Genomic DNA, 16764 nt, shown 5'->3' with positions numbered 1-16764 from the left:
GGACATGCTCCCGTAGCTGCACACAAAAGGACATGCTCCCGTAGCTGCACACGAAAGGACATGCTCCCGTAGCTGCACACGAAAGGACATGCTCCCGTAGCTGCACACGAAAGGACATGCTCCCGTAGCTGCACACGAAAGGACATGCTCCCGTAGCTGCACACGAAAGGACATGCTCCCGAAGCTGCACACGAAAGGACATGCTCCCGAAGCTGCACACGAAAGGACATGCTCCCGAAGCTGCACACGAAAGGACATGCTCCCGAAGCTGCACACGAAAGGACATGCTCCCGAAGCTGCACACGAAAGGACATGCTCCCGAAGCTGCACACGAAAGGTCATGCTCCCGAAGCTGCACACGAAAGGACATGCTCCCGAAGCTGCACACGAAAGGACATGCTCCCGAAGCTGCACACGAAAGGACATGCTCCCGAAGCTGCACACGAAAGGACATGCTCCCGAAGCTGCACACGAAAGGACATGCTCCCGAAGCTGCACACGAAAGGACATGCTCCCGAAGCTGCACACGAAAGGACATGCGCCCGTAGCTCAACACGAAAGGACGTGCTCCCGTAGCTCCACACGAAAGGACACGCCCCCTAAGCAGATTAATTGGAGCAATGAACGGGGAGATCTCAGGATCCACGAGGTCCAGGGCTGTTTTTTTTTTACATCATTCATGGGATAACCTCTTTAAGAGCCCCTCACAATTACTGGGCGCCAATTCCGGACAATAAAATCACCCTTCCGGGGCCGCACTTCATCATTTTGCATCGGGGACCCTCTGTCTGGGTGTTAAGGTCCTAGGTCCCCCCCCCCTCCCAAAAAAACACAAAACATTTTACAAAATAGCTTCAATGAATTCTCCCCTTTGCGTTTCATTTCTTCACCGGTTTCAGGATCTCCGCTTGCTGTCAGTGAGTAGCAATTCTGGTCTGACACAGTTCTGCTCACTCCGCTGTAGCTCGTTACAGTGTATCAGGGCAGGTAAGAGTCCAGGACAGGAGAAAGGTCGTCTGCGCTGATACACTGTAAGGCTCCATTGACACGTCCGCAACGTGTTTTGTGGATCCACGGAGCCGCAGATCCGCAAAACACGGAAAGCGGCAATGTGAGTTTCGCATTTTGCGGACCGCACATTGCCGGTACTAATAGAATATGCCTGTTCTTGTCCTATTCTTGTCCACAATTGCAGGCATGTTCTATTTTTTTCGGGAACGGAATTGCGGACCTGGAAGTGCGGGTCCGCAATTCCGTGTCCGGGCAGCACATCGTGCTGCCCTATAGAAATAAATGGGTCCGCAATTCCGTTCCACAAAATGCGGAACGAAATTGCGGACGTGTGAATGGACCCTTAACAGACCCTCAGCTTCTGGACGGTGGGTCTCCGCTGTCGGCCGGGACCCCCGCAGGACAATGAGCGAGGCGGAGGCGGGTCGGTAGATATGCTTTAATATCGTCATGTTACACTACACACACCAGGAACACTGAGAAATACTGCGATGGAAATGTTAAAAAAACATATTATACAAGTTTACAGAATATCCCGGAATAAATAATACAACGCAAAATCAGAAAAACAACATTTAACCCCTTCTGTGCCACCCCTCGCCCAGGCCGAGGAGCCGAGACAGTTCCAGACCTGCAGGGGGCGCTCTCCAGTGTCCCAGCTCGACAAGGGTTAAGGCAGAACGTATCCTACATCATGAGTACGGAATACAGCGATGGGAGCGGAAATACAAAGAGGGGGCGGACGGTGAGCGGCCAAAAGTATGTACCCCTCCCCCATTACTAAACCAGGGTAGCATCGCCAGCAGGATCATGGAGGGTCTTAAAGGGATTGTCCACTTTTCAGATGGCGGTGCTGAGACGTGCCGATTGTGGGCGAGGTGCAGGAAAATCAATAGACGTCCATATACCCCTGCTGACCTCTAGAGGGGGCTATTACACGTGGGTCTAAGTGACATCATTAGGATATACCCCCGCTGACCTCTAGAGGGGGCTATTACACATGGATCTATGTGACATCATCAGGATATACCCCCTCTGACCTCTAGAGGGGGCTATTACACGTGGGTCTATGTGACATCATTAGGATATACCCCCGCTGACCTCCAGAGGGGGCTATTACACATGGATCTATGTGACATCATCAGGATATACCCCCGCTGACCTCTAGAGGGGGCTATTACACATGGATCTATGTGACATCATCAGGATATACCCCGGCTGACCTCTAGAGGGGGCTATTACACATGGATCTATGTGACATCATTAGGAAATACCCCCGCTGACCTCTAGAGGGGGCTATTACACGTGGGTCTATGTGACATCATCAGGATATACCCCCGCTGACCTCTAGAGGGGGCTATTACACGTGGATCTATGTGACATCATCAGGATATACCCCGGCTGACCTCTAGAGGGGGCTATTACACATGGATCTATGTGACATCATTAGGATATACCCCTGCTGACCTCTAGAGGGGGCTATTACACATGGATCTATGTGACATCATTAGGAAATACCCCCGCTGACCTCTAGAGGGGGCTATTACACGTGGGCCTATGTGACATCATCAGGATATACCCCCGCTGACCTCTAGGGGGGGCTATTACACATCGACCTATGTGACATCATCAGGATATACCCCGGCTGACCTCTAGGGGGGCTATTACACGTGGGTCTATGTGACATCATCAGGATATACCCCCGCTGACCTCTAGAGGGGGCTATTACACATGGGTCTATGTGACATCATTAGGATATACCCCCGCTGACCTCTAGGGGGGCTATTACACATGGGTCTATGTGACATCATTAGGATATACCCCCGCTGACCTCTAGAGGGGGCTATTACACGTGGGTCTATGTGACATCATCAGGATATACCCCCGCTGACCTCTAGAGGGGGCTATTACACATGGGTCTATGTGACATCATTAGGATATACCCCCGCTGACCTCTAGGGGGGCTATTACACATGGGTCTATGTGACATCATTAGGATATACCCCCGCTGACCTCTAGAGGGGGCTATTACACGTGGGTCTATGTGACATCATCAGGATATACCCCCGCTGACCTCTAGAGGGGGCTATTACACATGGATCTATGTGACATCATCAGGATATACCCCCGCTGACCTCTAGAGGGGGCTATTACACGTGGGTCTATGTGACATCATTAGGATATACCCCCGCTGACCTCTAGAGGGGGCTATTACACGTGGGTCTATGTGACATCATCAGGATATACCCCCGCTGACCTCTAGAGGGGGCTATTACACGTGGATCTATGTGACATCATCAGGATATACCCCGGCTGACCTCTAGAGGGGGCTATTACACATGGATCTATGTGACATCATTAGGAAATACCCCCGCTGACCTCTAGAGGGGGCTATTACACGTGGGCCTATGTGACATCATCAGGATATACCCCCGCTGACCTCTAGAGGGGGCTATTACACATGGGTCTATGTGACATCATTAGGATATACCCCCGCTGACCTCTAGGGGGGCTATTACACATGGGTCTATGTGACATCATTAGGATATACCCCCGCTGACCTCTAGAGGGGGCTATTACACGTGGGTCTATGTGACATCATCAGGATATACCCCCGCTGACCTCTAGAGGGGGCTATTACACATGGATCTATGTGACATCATCAGGATATACCCCGGCTGACCTCTAGAGGGGGCTATTACACATGGATCTATGTGACATCATTAGGATATACCCCTGCTGACCTCTAGAGGGGGCTATTACACTTGGGTCTATGTGACATCATCAGGATATACCCCGGCTGACCTCTAGAGGGGGCTATTACACGTGGGTCTATGTGACATCATTAGGAAATACCCCCGCTGACCTCTAGAGGGGCCTATTACACGTGGGTCTATGTGACATCATTAGGAAATACCCCCGCTGACCTCTAGAGGGGGCTATTACACGTGGGTCTATGTGACATCATCAGGATATACCCCGGCTGACCTCTAGAGGGGGCTATTACACATGGATCTATGTGACATCATTAGGATATACCCTCGCTGACCTCTAGAGGGGGCTATTACACGTGGGTCTATGTGACATCATCAGTATATACCCCCCGCTGACCTCTAGAGGGGGCTATTACACGTGGGTCTATGTGACATCAGGATATACCCCCGCTGACCTCTAGAGGGGGCTATTACACATGGATCTATGTGACATCATCAGGGTATACCCCGGCTGACCTCTAGAGGGGGCTATTACACATGGATCTATGTGACATCATCAGGATATACCCTCGCTGACCTCTAGAGGGGGCTATTACACGTGGGTCTATGTGACATCATCAGGATATACCCCCGCTGACCTCTAGAGGGGGCTATTACACATGGATCTATGTGACATCATCAGGATATACCCTCGCTGACCTCTAGAGGGGGCTATTACACATGGATCTATGTGACATCATCAGGATATACCCCCGCTGACCTCTAGAGGGGGCTATTACACATGGATCTATGTGACATCATCAGGATATTCCCCGGCTGACCTCTAGAGGGGGCTATTACACATGGATCTATGTGACATCATCAGGATATACCCTCGCTGACCTCTAGAGGGGGCTATTACACATGGATCTATGTGACATCTCCAGGATATACCCCGGCTGACCTCTAGAGGGGGCTATTACACATGGATCTATGTGACATCATCAGGATATACCCCCGCTGACCTCTAGAGGGGGCTATTACACATGGATCTATGTGACATCATCAGTATATACCCCCGCTGACCTCTAGAGGGGGCTATTACACATGGATCTATGTGACATCATCAGTATATACCCCCGCTGACCTCTAGAGGGGGCTATTACACATGGATCTATGTGACATCATCAGGATATACCCCCGCTGACCTCTAGAGGGGGCTATTACACGTGGGTCTATGTGACATCATCAGGATATACCCTCGCTGACCTCTAGAGGGGGCTATTACACATGGATCTATGTGACATCATCAGGATATACCCCGGCTGACCTCTAGAGGGGGCTATTACACATGGATCTATGTGACATCATCAGGATATACCCCGGCTGACCTCTAGAGGGGGCTATTACACATGGATCTATGTGACATCATTAGGATATACCCTCGCTGACCTCTAGAGGGGGCTATTACACATGGATCTATGTGACATCATTAGGATATACCCTCGCTGACCTCTAGAGGGGGCTATTACACGTGGGTCTATGTGACATCATTAGGATATACCCCCGCTGACCTCTAGGGGGCTATTACATGTGGGTCTATGTGACATCATCAGGATATACCCCCGCTGACCTCTAGAGGGGGCTATTACACGTGGGTCTATGTGACATCATTAGGATATACCCCCGCTGACCTCTAGGGGGGCTATTACATGTGGGTCTATGTGACATCATCAGGATATACCCCCGCTGACCTCTAGAGGGGGCTATTACACGTGGGTCTATGTGACATCATCAGGATATACCCCCGCTGACCTCTAGAGGGGGCTATTACACATGGATCTATGTGACATCATCAGGATATACCCCCGCTGACCTCTAGAGGGGGCTATTACACGTGGGTCTATGTGACATCATTAGACATAACTGCCCCCCGAGGCTGCTCTCTGCTGGGATGGCGGGCGGGGTTCCTCCTCAGGACGGTGCGCCGTTGGGTTACAGACGTCTCTTTGTGTTTTAAGAGAACAGAAATAATGAGATTTGGAAGTCTCCTCACTTTTTGTGTTAGTCGCTGACTAAACCGCACACCGCAGCTGCAATAGCGACCCCTGCAGGTCATTAGGAGAAACCTTCAGAGAACGCAGTCACCTTGAGGGCGTGACCCTGCATCACATGACCCACAATCACAATGGCGGCCTGACATTTTCTACGTGTTCTGTCCAGGACGGACTATGGCACTACGAATCAATCCTCCCCGAGTCCAGCGAGTAAACTGATGCACTACTCCCAGCAGACGTTACAGGATGGGGGTTGTTATCACCACAATCCATCGTCATCGCCTCTACTCTCTGAAGGGAGAGCCACGGAGGACCCGGCCTCTCCCAGCACTGGGGGGCGCTGCACAACATAACATATAGGGGTCCGGGGGGGCACTGAGTGGGGGCGACTTCTCTAGCAGACTCACGGTCACCTTTAGTATTTGGGGGGGGGGGGTCGCCTTGTAAAATATGAACATAAAACATGGAGACAGAAGAAACCAAATGATGTGCGCAGTATCTGGGGGGTGTCCTGTGCAGAATGTGGGGGGTCACCTGTGCAGTACATGGGGGGCGGGGGTCTCCTGTGCACTAAAGACGTCACCGCCAGCATGGAGCCCACATAATGATATCAGAGCGAACCCACGGACCTCGGATCCCTCGCCGCTGCCCCGTGTCTGGGATGAGCGGTCACACTGAGGTGTAAAATAATGGTGTTGTCAGCAGCAGCTTAAGGGGGGCTCCGCGTATCCCTGCCCTCACTAGTCCCCGTCCCGCGCACTGACGTCGGCTTTGGTTTCTCCTGGCTCCATGAACACAAATAGGTGCGTGTCCTACCATAGGAGGAAGCAATGGCTGTTAAGATTTACAGTTATCGTGGAATGCACAGATCACAGGCACCTCCCGCATTACTGGATATGGCAGGCGGTGGAGGAGGTGGCCTGGCAGCACATGCAGGTGGGGTTAACGGACTTGGGGGGTATAAGGTCCAGATCTTCATCATCTGGAATCTCATCTAATCGGTAACCGTCCTTCAGGAGCTGGATATTCAAGTCTTGGTTGATCTGCTGTGAATAAAAAGATGCAAATAAGGAAGGAAAGATCCTGCATTATACTCCAGAGCTGCACTCACTATTCTGCTGGTGCAGTCACTGTGTACATACATTACATTACTTATCCTGTACTGATCCTGAGTTACATCCTGTATTATACTCCAGAGCTGCACTCACTATTCTGCTGGTGCAGTCACTGTGTACAGACATTACTTATCCTGTACTGATCCTGAGTTACATCCTGTATTATACTCCAGAGCTGCACTCACTATTCTGCTGGTGGAGTCACTGTGTACATACATTACTTATCCTGTACTGATCCTGAGTTACATCCTGTATTATACTCCAGAGCTGCACTCACTATTCTGCTGGTGCAGTCACTGTGTACAGACATTACTTATCCTGTACTGATCCTGAGTTACATCCTGTATTATACTCCAGAGCTGCACTCACTACTCTGCTGGTGCAGTCACTGTGTACATACATTACTTATCCAGTACTGATCCTGAGTTACATCCTGTATTATACTCCAGAGCTGCACTCACTATTCTGCTGGTGCAGTCACTGTGTACATACATTGCTTATCCTGTACTGATCCTAAGTTACATCCTGTAATATACTCCAGAGCTGCACTCACTATTCTGCTGGTGCAGTCACTGTGTACATACATTACTTATCCTGTACTGATCCTGAGTTACATCCTGTATTATACTCCAGAGCTGCACTCACTATTCTGCTGGTGCAGTCACTGTGTACACACATTACTTATCCTGTACTGATCCTCACTTACATCCTGTATTATACTCCAGAGCTACACTCACTATTCTGCTGGTGGAAGAAAAACAAAGGATAGGAGCAGCACACTTGAAGCAGGTTTATCAGGATTTAAAATTGCGAGAATGCAGCAGCCGAGCCAAACGACCCCAGATCCAAGGTAGTCAATTCGAATATAGTAAAAAGATGTAAGCTACAGCAGCATCTGCACGTGTTCTATTCTGCTGGTGGAGTCACTGTGTACATAAATTACTTATCCTGTACTGATCCTCACTTACATCCTGTATTATACTTCAGAGCTGCACTCACTAGTCTGCTGGTGGAGTCACTGTGTACATACATTACATTACTTCTCCTGTACTGATCCTGAGTTACATCCTGTATTATACTCCAGAGCTGCACTCACTATTCTGCTGGTGGAGTCACTGTGTACATACATTACTTATCCTGTACTGATCCTCAGTTACACCCTGTATTATACTCCAGAGCTGTACTCACTATTCAGATGGTGGAGTCACTGTGTACATACATTACATTACTTATCCTGTACTTATCCTGAGTTACATCCTGTATTATACTCCAGAGCTGCACTCACTATTCTGCTGGTGGAGTCACTGTGTACATAAATTACTTATCCTGTACTGATCCTCACTTACATCCTGTATTATACTTCAGAGCTGCACTCACTAGTCTGCTGGTGGAGTCACTGTGTACATACATTACATTACTTCTCCTGTACTGATCCTGAGTTACATCCTGTATTATACTCCAGAGCTGCACTCACTATTCTGCTGGTGGAGTCACTGTGTACATACATTACTTATCCTGTACTGATCCTCAGTTACACCCTGTATTATACTCCAGAGCTGTACTCACTATTCAGATGGTGGAGTCACTGTGTACATACATTACATTACTTATCCTGTACTTATCCTGAGTTACATCCTGTATTATACTCCAGAGCTGCACTCACTATTCTGCTGGTGGAGTCACTGTGTACATAAATTACTTATCCTGTACTGATCCTCACTTACATCCTGTATTATACTTCAGAGCTGCACTCACTAGTCTGCTGGTGGAGTCACTGTGTACATACATTACATTACTTCTCCTGTACTGATCCTGAGTTACATCCTGTATTATACTCCAGAGCTGCACTCACTATTCTGCTGGTGGAGTCACTGTGTACATACATTACTTATCCTGTACTGATCCTCAGTTACACCCTGTATTATACTCCAGAGCTGTACTCACTATTCAGATGGTGGAGTCACTGTGTACATACATTACATTACTTATCCTGTACTTATCCTGAGTTACATCCTGTATTATACTCCAGAGCTGCACTCACTATTCTGCTGGTGGAGTCACTGTGTACATACATTACATTACTTATCCTGTACTGATCCTGAGTTACATCCTGTATTATACTCCAGAGCTGCACTCACTATTCTGCTGGTGCTGTCACTGTGTACATACATTACTTATCCTGTACTGATCCTGAGCTACATCCTGTATTATACTCCAGAGCTGTATTCACAATTCTGCAGGCATTACAGCAGAATATCCCCGCATACTCTGCTTGTTCAGTGTCTGCAGGGAGCCTGCTCTGGTGCCTTGTATTCTGGTGCCCTTCCTGCATATTAATGACGTGTATAGAACTTAAAGCTGAAGGCGTCTGTAAATCTTTTTACCGTTTGCAGAGAAGCTAAAAACAGAACTGCCGTATATTTCATGTGCATCCCCTGCTGAATCCTCAATACTAATCTGCTGGGAAATTTGCAGCTCAGAGAAAATTGCTTTCCCCGGGAGAAAATGAGCAGAAATGTCAGCAGCAAAAATGACACAAACAAACAGCAGAAAATAAAACAGGTGCAGTATATACAGTATATATGATCTACGGGCGGAGGACCTCCATATGTAACCACCATAATGAGCTCAGGTCACCTGCTAATTACTGCAATTACAGGGCTAATCATTCTCCCCTCATTATGTGCACCGAACAGTACCGCTCCTCCTGTCCCGTATATACCGCACAGTACCGCTCCTCCTGTCCCGTATATACCGCACAGTACCGCTCCTCCTGTCCCGTATATACCGCACAGTACCGCTCCTCCTGTCCCGTATATACCGCACAGTACCGCTTCTCCTGTCCCGTATACCGCACAGTACCGGCCAGTACCGCTCCTCCTGTCCCGTATACCGGCCAGTACCGCTCCTCCTGTCCCGTATACCGCACAGTACCGCTCCTCCTGTCCCGTATATACTGCACAGTACCGCTCCTCCTGTCCCGTATATAACGCACAGTACCGCTCCTCCTGTCCCGTATATACCGCACAGTACCGCTCCTCCTGTCCCGTATATACCGCACAGTACCGCTCCTCCTGTCCCGTATATACCGCACAGTACCGCTCCTCCTGTCCCGTATACCGCACAGTACCGGCCAGTACCGCTCCTCCTGTCCCGTATACCGGCCAGTACCGCTCCTCCTGTCCCGTATACCGCACAGTACCGCTCCTCCTGTCCCGTATATACTGCACAGTACCGTTCCTCCTGTCCCGTATACCGCTCCTCCTGTCCCGTATATACCGCACAGTGCTACTCCTCCTGTCCCATATATACCGCACAGTACCGCTCCTCCTGTCCCGTATATACTGCACAGTACCGCTCCTCCTGTCCCGTATACCGCTCCTCCTGTCCCGTATATACCGCACAGTGCCACTCCTCCTGTCCCATACACCGCACAGTACCGCTCCTCCTGTCCCGTATATACCGCACAGTACCGCTCCTCCTGTCCCGTATATACTGCACAGTACCGCTCCTCCTGTCCCGTATATACCGCACAATACCGCTCCTCCTGTCCCGTACACCGCACAGTACCGCTCCTCCTGTCCCATACACCACACAGTACCGCTCCTCCTGTCCCATACACCACACAGTACCGCTCCTCCTGTCCCGTACACCACACAGTACCGCTCCTCCTGTCCCGTACACCACACAGTACCGCTCCTCCTGTCCCGTACACCACACAGTACCGCTCCTCCTGTCCCGTACACCACACAGTACCGCTCCTCCTGTCCCCTACACAGTACTACTCCTCCTGTCCCGTACACCACACAGTACCACTCCTCCTGTCCCCTACACCGCACAGTACCACTCCTCCTGTCCCCTACACCGCACAGTACCACTCCTCCTGTCCCCTACACCGCACAGTACCACTCCTCCTGTCCCCTACACCGCACAGTACCACTCCTCCTGTCCCCTACACCGCACAGTACCACTCCTCCTGTCCCCTACACCGCACAGTACCACTCCTCCTGTCCCCTACACCGCACAGTACCACTCCTCCTGTCCCCTACACCGCACAGTACCACTCCTCCTGTCCCCTACACCGCACAGTACCACTCCTCCTGTCCCCTACACCGCACAGTACCACTCCTCCTGTCCCGTACACCGCACAGTACCGCTCCTCCTGTGTACACAGCACAGTACCGCTCCTCCTGTGTACACCGCACAGTACCGCTCCTCCTGTCCCCTACACAGCACAGTACCACTCCTCCTGTCCCGTACACCGCACAGTACCACTCCTCCTGTCCCATATACCGCACAGTACCGCTCCTCCTGTCCCATATACCGCACAGTACCGCTCCTCCTGTACCGTATACCACACAGTACCGCTCCTCCTGTGTACACCGCACAGTACCGCTCCTCCTGTCTACACCGCACAGTACCGCTCCTCCTGTGTATACCGCACAGTACCGCTCCTCCTGTCCCATATACCGCACAGTACCGCTCCTCCTGTGTACACCGCACAGTACCGCTCCTCCTGTCCCGTATACCGCACAGTACCGCTCCTCCTGTCCCATATACCGCACAGTACCGCTCCTCCTGTCCCGTATACCGCACAGTACCGCTCCTCCTGTGTACACCGCACAGTACCGCTCCTCCTGTCTACACCGCACAGTACCGCTCCTCCTGTCCCGTATACCGCACAGTACCGCTCCTCCTGTCCCATATACCGCACAGTACCGCTCCTCCTGTCCCGTACACCACACAGTACCGCTCCTCCTGTCCCGTATACCGCTCCTCCTGTCCCGTATACCGCTCCTCCTGTCCCGTATATACCGCACAGTGCCACTCCTCCTGTCCCATACACCGCACAGTACCACTCCTCCTGTCCCGTATATACCGCACAGTACCGCTCCTCCTGTCCCATATACCGCACAGTACCGCTCCTCCTGTGTACACCGCACAGTACCGCTCCTCCTGTCCCGTATACCACACAGTACCGCTCCTCCTGTCCCGTATACCGCACAGTACCGCTCCTCCTGTCCCGTATACTGCACAGTACCGCTCCTCCTGTCCCGTATACCGCACAGTACCGCTCCTCCTGAGGGCAGCAGCGTCTGGGTCACTATTATTAGGAGGACAGCAGGACTTTTCCAGAGATTATTCTAGCATCACATACAGAATAACTGAGCCACAAGTCACCGACCTACCTCAGCTGATGAGTAACCCGAGGACGAATACCTGGACATGTCAAAGTCATCGTCACTAGAGGGGAAGAGAGCGGGTATTAGTGACTACGGAAGATAGACAGACAGAGATATATAAGACAGATGTGAGATAGATAGGGTACCTGTCTGTGTCCAGGGCTACGAGGGGTTTCTCGTCCGGGCTCTGGTCGAGAGAGGAGTATCCTTTGTTCGGGACGACCAGTCTGGGAGATGATGAGATATAATATATAATCAGACGTTTGATGAGCGGCGGCAAGAATGAGACACAAGTCCTCAGGACACCACAAAACACTACAGCAGGGGGCAACGCCAAGACCCGGGGACGGAGACTTCACCAGCAGTAAACATCTACCCGGGTCACATTCGGGCATGGCGGCCGTCATGGCAGCTCTCACCCCGCCAGGCGTCCTACCTTGTTCTGGCCATGACATTGTTCTTCTTGGGCTGTTGATTCACTGGACTCCCGACGTTCCCGTTCTTCAGCGAGCCCTTCCTGGCCATCTCCCGCTGCTTCTCTGTAAGGAGAATGTGAGAAGACTTACATCACATGGGCCAAGACAACATAAGATAGGAAGGAAGGGATGACGGGAAGAGAGAGCAGGAAGGAAGGGATGACGGGAAGAGAGAGCAGGAAGGAAGGGATGACGGGAAGAGAGAGCAGGAAGGAAGGGATGACGGGAAGAGAGAGCAGGAAGGAAGGGATGACGGGAAGAGAGAGCAGGAAGGAAGGGATGACGGGAAGAGAGAGCAGGAAGGAAGGGATGACGGGAAGAGAGAGCAGGAAGGAAGGGATGACGGGAAGAGAGAGCAGGAAGGAAGGGATGACGGGAAGAGAGAGCAGGAAGGAAGGGATGACGGGAAGAGAGAGCAGGAAGGAAGGGATGACGGGAAGAGAGAGGAGGAAGGAAGGGATGACGGGAAGAGAGAGGAGGAAGGAAGGGATGACGGGAAGAGAGAGGAGGAAGGAAGGGATGACGGGAAGAGAGAGGAGGAACCTCTCACCACCCTGGACGGACCCCCCTTTAATATTTTACAGAGGAATTTGTATCTGAACTTCTATTCTGTTGCTTACAGCTGTGACGTGCGGTTCCTATGAGGAAGCCACGGACCGTGGCAATAGACGTGGGACTTTGGTGACATCTTTATCATGATTCTATTTCACAGCTGATTGATTTGTTGTTCTCCTATTTGCTTTGCATTTTTGGGATATTTACGTCTATTGGTATTTATACACACTTTGCCTGTAATATGGCGATGTTTGTCTTTTATTTGGTTTTTATTCTGGTCATTATTGTTGCTTTGTGTATATTTAATACATTTCTTTATTAGTCTCCAACTCACGTGGACCAGTCTCTCACTTTCACCTTTACTCCTCATTTTTAAGAATGTAGCCACAGATTGTTATATTACTATTACATGAGCGCCATAACAAAACACCCAGATATCAGGACCACGGACAGTAACCACCCCAGACCATATATATGATGAGCAGACACCCCTATATCAGGACCATGGACAGTAACCACCAGACACCATGTATATGATGAGCAGACACCCCTATATCAGGACCACGGACAGTAACCACTACAGACCATGTATATGATGAGCAAACACCCCTATATCAGGACCATGGACAGTAACCACCAGACACCATGTATATGATGAGCAGACACCCCTATATCAGGACCACGGACAGTAACCACCAGACACCATGTATATGATGAGTAGACACCCCTATATCAGGACCACGGACAGTAACCACCAGACACCATGTATATGATGAGCAAACACCCCTATATCAGGACCATGGACAGTAACCACCACAGACCATATATATGATGAGCAAACACCCCTATATCAGGACCATGGACAGTAACCACCACAGACCATGTATATGATAAGCAGACACCCCTATATCAGGACCACGGACAGTAACCACCAGACACCATGTATATGAGGAGCAGACACCCCTATATCAGGACCACAGACAGTAACCGCCACAGACCATGTATATGAGGAGCAGACACCCCTATATCAGGACCACGGACAGTAACCACCAGACACCATGTATATGATGAGTAGACACCCCTATATCAGGACCATGGACAGTAACCACCACAGACCATGTATATGATGAGCAGACACCCCTATATCAGGACCACGGACAGTAACCACCAGACACCATGTATATGATGAGTAGACACCCCTATATCAGGATCACGGACAGTAACCACCACAGGCCATGTATATGAGGAGCAGACACCCCTATATCAGGACCATGGACAGTAACCACCACAGGCCATGTATATGAGGAGCAGACACCCCTGTATCAGGACCACGGACAGTAACCACCAGACACCATGTACAGGTACTTCTCAAAAAATTAGCATATTGTGATAAAGTTCATTATTTTCTGTAATGTACTGATAAACATTAGACTTTCATATATTTTAGATTCATTACACACAACTGAAGTAGTTCAAGCCTTTTATTGTTTTAATATTGATGATTTTGGCATACAGCTCATGAAAACCCAAATTTCCTATCTAAAAAAATTAGCATATTTCATCCGACCAATAAAAGAAAAGTGTTTTTAATACAAAAAAAGTCAACCTTCAAATAATTATGTTCAGTTCTGCACTCAATACTTGGTGGGGAATCCTTTTGCAGAAATGACTGCTTCAATGCGGCGTGGCATGGAGGCAATCAGCCTGTGGCACTGCTGAGGTGTTATGGAGGCCCAGGATGCTTCACTGCGGCGTGGCATGGAGGCAATCAGCCTGTGGCACTGCTGAGGTGTTATGGAGGCCCAGGATGCTTCACTGCGGCGTGGCATGGAGGCAATCAGCCTGTGGCACTGCTGAGGTGTTATGGAGGCCCAGGATGCTTCAATGCGGCGTGGCATGGAGGCATCAGCCTGTGGCACTGCTGAGGTGGTATGGAGGCCCAGGATGCTTCAATGCGGCGTGGCATGGAGGCAATCAGCCTGTGGCACTGCTGAGGTGTTATGGAGGCCCAGGAGGCTTCGATAGCGGCCTTAAGCTCATCCAGAGTGTTGGGTCTTGCGTCTCTCAACTTTCTCCTCCCAATATCCCACAGATTCTCTATGGGGTTCAGGTCAGGAGAGTTGGCAGGCCAATTGAGCACAGTAATACCATGGTCAGTAAACCATTTACCAGTGGTTTGGGCACTGTGAGCAGGTGCCAGGTCGTGCTGAAAAATGAAATCTTCATCTCCATAAAGCTTTTCAGCAGATGGAAGCATGAAGTGCTCCAAAATCTCCTGATAGCGGCTGTATTGACCCTGCCCTTGATAAAACACAGTGGACCAACACCAGCAGCTGGCATGGCCCCCCAGACCATCACTGACTGTGGGTACTTGACACTGGACTTCAGGCATTTTGGCATTTCCCTCTCCCCAGTCTTCCTCCAGACTCTGGCACCTTGATTTCCGAATGACATGCAACAGTCCAGTGCTGCTTCTCTGTAGCCCGGGTCAGGCGCCTCTGCCGCTGTTCCTGGGGAATGCGGCACCTGTAGCCCATTTCCTGCACACGCCTGTACACGGTGGCTCTGGATGTTTCTACTCCAGACTCAGTCCACTGCTTCCGCAGGTCCCCCAAGGTCTGGAATCGGTCCTTCTCCACAATCTTCCTCAGGGTCCGGTCACCTCTTCTCGTTGTGCAGCGTTTTCTGCCACACTTTTTCCTTCCCACAGACTTCCCACTGAGGTGCCTTGATACAGCGCTCTGGGAACAGCCTATTCGTTCAGTAATTTCTTTCTGTGTCTTACCCTCTTGCTTGAGGTGTCAATGATGGCCTTCTGGACAGCAGTCAGGTCGGCAGTCTTACCCATGATTGCGGTTTTGAGTAATGAACCAGGCTGGGAGTTTTTAAAAGCCTCAGGAATCTTTTGCAGGTGTTTAGAGTTAATTAGTTGATTCAGATGATTAGGTTAATAGCTCGTTTAGAGAACCTTTTCATGATATGCTAATTTTTTGAGATAGGAATTTTGGGTTTTCATGAGCTGTATGCCAAAATCATCAATATTAAAACAATAAAAGGCTTGAACTACTTCAGTTGGTGTGTAATGAATCTAAAATATATGAAAGTCTAATGTTTATCAGTACATTACAGAAAATAATGAACTTTATCACAATATGCTAATTTTTTGAGAAGGACCTGTATATGATGAGCAGACACCCCTATATCAGGACCACGGACAGTAACCACCACAGACCATGTATATGATGAGCAGACACCCCTATATCAGGACCATGGAGAGTAACCACCACAGACCATGTATATGATGAGCAGACACCCCTTCTTCATCCACCACACCGATTGAGTCTTCTTTGTCCTTCACAACAGTCCCATCCCCCGACCACACCGCTATCATCTTCTCCATCCACCACACCGGTCCCATCTCCTTCATCCACCACAGTAGTCCTGCAGCAGCAAAGGGGTCTTCTCCACATCTCCAAACTCTTTCCTTTCACAGCGGGGGTCCCCGCCATCTACCATGTCTACCCTGAACCTGCCGGCGGTGAGGGGGGTTGGGGGAATCTCCATACACTACATGTGTATGTGTGTGTATAAGGGTCCTTCCCTACTAAACACATTTCCATGTATAACTGATCTCTTGCTCAGTACTGGGGTCCGCACAGCAGTCGGGGTGGTCT

General features: G+C 50.1%; 1 protein-coding gene across 1 annotated transcript; it reads right to left on the bottom strand.

Annotated features, from left to right (window-relative positions):
- Positions 1-1436: 1436 nt before the first annotated feature.
- On the bottom strand, positions 1437-12594 carry FAM219A (family with sequence similarity 219 member A). Its single transcript, XM_044276673.1, has 5 exons — positions 12496-12594; positions 12206-12286; positions 12066-12120; positions 2052-6807; positions 1437-1929 (listed from the first exon to the last, which is right to left on the bottom strand). The coding sequence occupies exons 1-4, from the start codon at positions 12582-12584 to the stop codon at positions 6649-6651; spliced, it is 384 nt and encodes a 127-aa protein (XP_044132608.1). The 5' UTR covers positions 12585-12594; the 3' UTR covers positions 1437-1929; positions 2052-6648.
- Positions 12595-16764: the final 4170 nt, after the last annotated feature.

The sequence above is a fragment of the Bufo gargarizans genome, chromosome 1 (genome assembly GCF_014858855.1).
Source record: "Bufo gargarizans isolate SCDJY-AF-19 chromosome 1, ASM1485885v1, whole genome shotgun sequence".
Classification (NCBI taxonomy): Eukaryota; Metazoa; Chordata; class Amphibia; order Anura; family Bufonidae; genus Bufo; species Bufo gargarizans.
This window is presented reverse-complemented; position numbering and strand designations above follow the sequence as displayed.

Coding starts and splice junctions, on each gene's coding strand:
- FAM219A (XM_044276673.1), bottom strand. CDS start 12,584: ATGGCCAGGAAGGGCTCGCTGAAGAACGGGAACGTCGGGAGTCCAGTG. Junction 12,287..12,495: donor AATGTCATGGCCAGAACAAG/GTAGGACGCCTG, acceptor ATCATCTCCCAG/ACTGGTCGTCCCGAACAAAG. Junction 12,121..12,205: donor GTAGCCCTGGACACAGACAG/GTACCCTATCTA, acceptor CTTCCCCTCTAG/TGACGATGACTTTGACATGT.